This window comes from Crocodylus porosus, unplaced genomic scaffold (genome assembly GCF_001723895.1).
Source record: "Crocodylus porosus isolate Cpor-Errol unplaced genomic scaffold, CroPor_comp1, whole genome shotgun sequence".
Taxonomy (NCBI): Eukaryota; Metazoa; Chordata; order Crocodylia; family Crocodylidae; genus Crocodylus; species Crocodylus porosus.
Genome location: NW_017728897.1, coordinates 2,051,502 through 2,052,504, shown reverse-complemented (window position 1 = coordinate 2,052,504; position 1,003 = coordinate 2,051,502). Strand labels below are relative to the sequence as shown.

At 66.5% G+C, this 1,003-nt stretch overlaps 1 protein-coding gene across 1 annotated transcript in view; it reads right to left on the bottom strand.

Moving 5' to 3' along the window:
* Window positions 1-327, bottom strand: part of EGR3 (early growth response 3) — a 4,350-nt gene extending 4,023 nt beyond the window's left edge. Inside the window, exon 1 of the mRNA XM_019556547.1 lies at window positions 49-327. Within this exon, the coding sequence (XP_019412092.1) occupies window positions 49-202 (154 nt within the window). The 5' untranslated portion in view covers window positions 203-327. The remainder of the gene's footprint in view (window positions 1-48) is intronic.
* Window positions 328-1,003: the final 676 nt, after the last annotated feature.

The window sequence follows — 1,003 nt, the reverse complement described above, 5'->3', positions numbered from 1 at the left end:
CCATCACACCCGCGCCCTCTCCCTTCCCCGCGGGCCCCTGCCCCTCACCTGCAGCCATCTGGTTGTAGTGAGCCACGGACTCGCTGTTGCCGGAGAAGAGGTTCAGAGAGTTGGGGATCTCCTCGGGGTACAGATTGTCAGGCAACTGGTTCATCAAAGTGTTCATGGTCCCCGGCAGCTTCTCCACGAGTTTGCCTGTCATAGCACTGGAGACGAGGCAGGTTCAGAGCGGCTCCCAGCTCCGCTCCCGATGCAACGACATCCGAATGGCAAATCCGTGCCAGGGAAATCATGCAAGAAAAAAGTTGGGGTGGGGGAAGGGGGGGAGGAGGGGGCTGGTTGGCGGAGGAGGGCGAGGGGGGGGTCCAAAGGCGGGGTACAATCCTCAGTGGGTCCCGGGTGGTGTTTCCTCGAGGGGGGAGGGGGGCTGCTGTGCCTCGCAGCTGCGGTTGTAGAAGCGGGTGGGAGTAGCTGATCCCTCCCCTCTCCTCTCCTCTCCTCTCCTCTTTTTGCGCTCTCCTCGCTCGCTCGCTCGCGCTCCCCCTCTCCTGCTCGCAGGTTCACTCACTGCTGCCCAAATGCTCAGCCAGGGAAATCCACAGCCTATTTATGAGAGCGGCGGGAAAGCTCCGTGACGTAGCTGCCCATATAAGGACAGACAAAGCGGAGCCGATGGCCGACGTCACAATGGAAGCTCCTCACAATGGAACATTAGAAAGCAGGAAGCGGCGCCCCAGCCGAGCCGCTGCGAGCGCCCGCCGCCCCCCGCTCGCGCTGGCCTCGGCTCCCCGGGGCAGCCGGACCCCGGCCCGAGAGGGCCGGCACAGGCGCTCCGCACCCCGGCCCGGCCGACACCTGGTGCCCAGCGCCCCGGGGGCCCAGCGATGCTCTGCGGGGACCCCCCTCCGAGAGCCCGGGCCGCAGCGGGAAGCCGTCAAGCCTCGCTCGGGGCTGCCCCCGCTTTGGGAGAAGGGCAGGTCGCACCGGGGGTGTGACCCTGCCC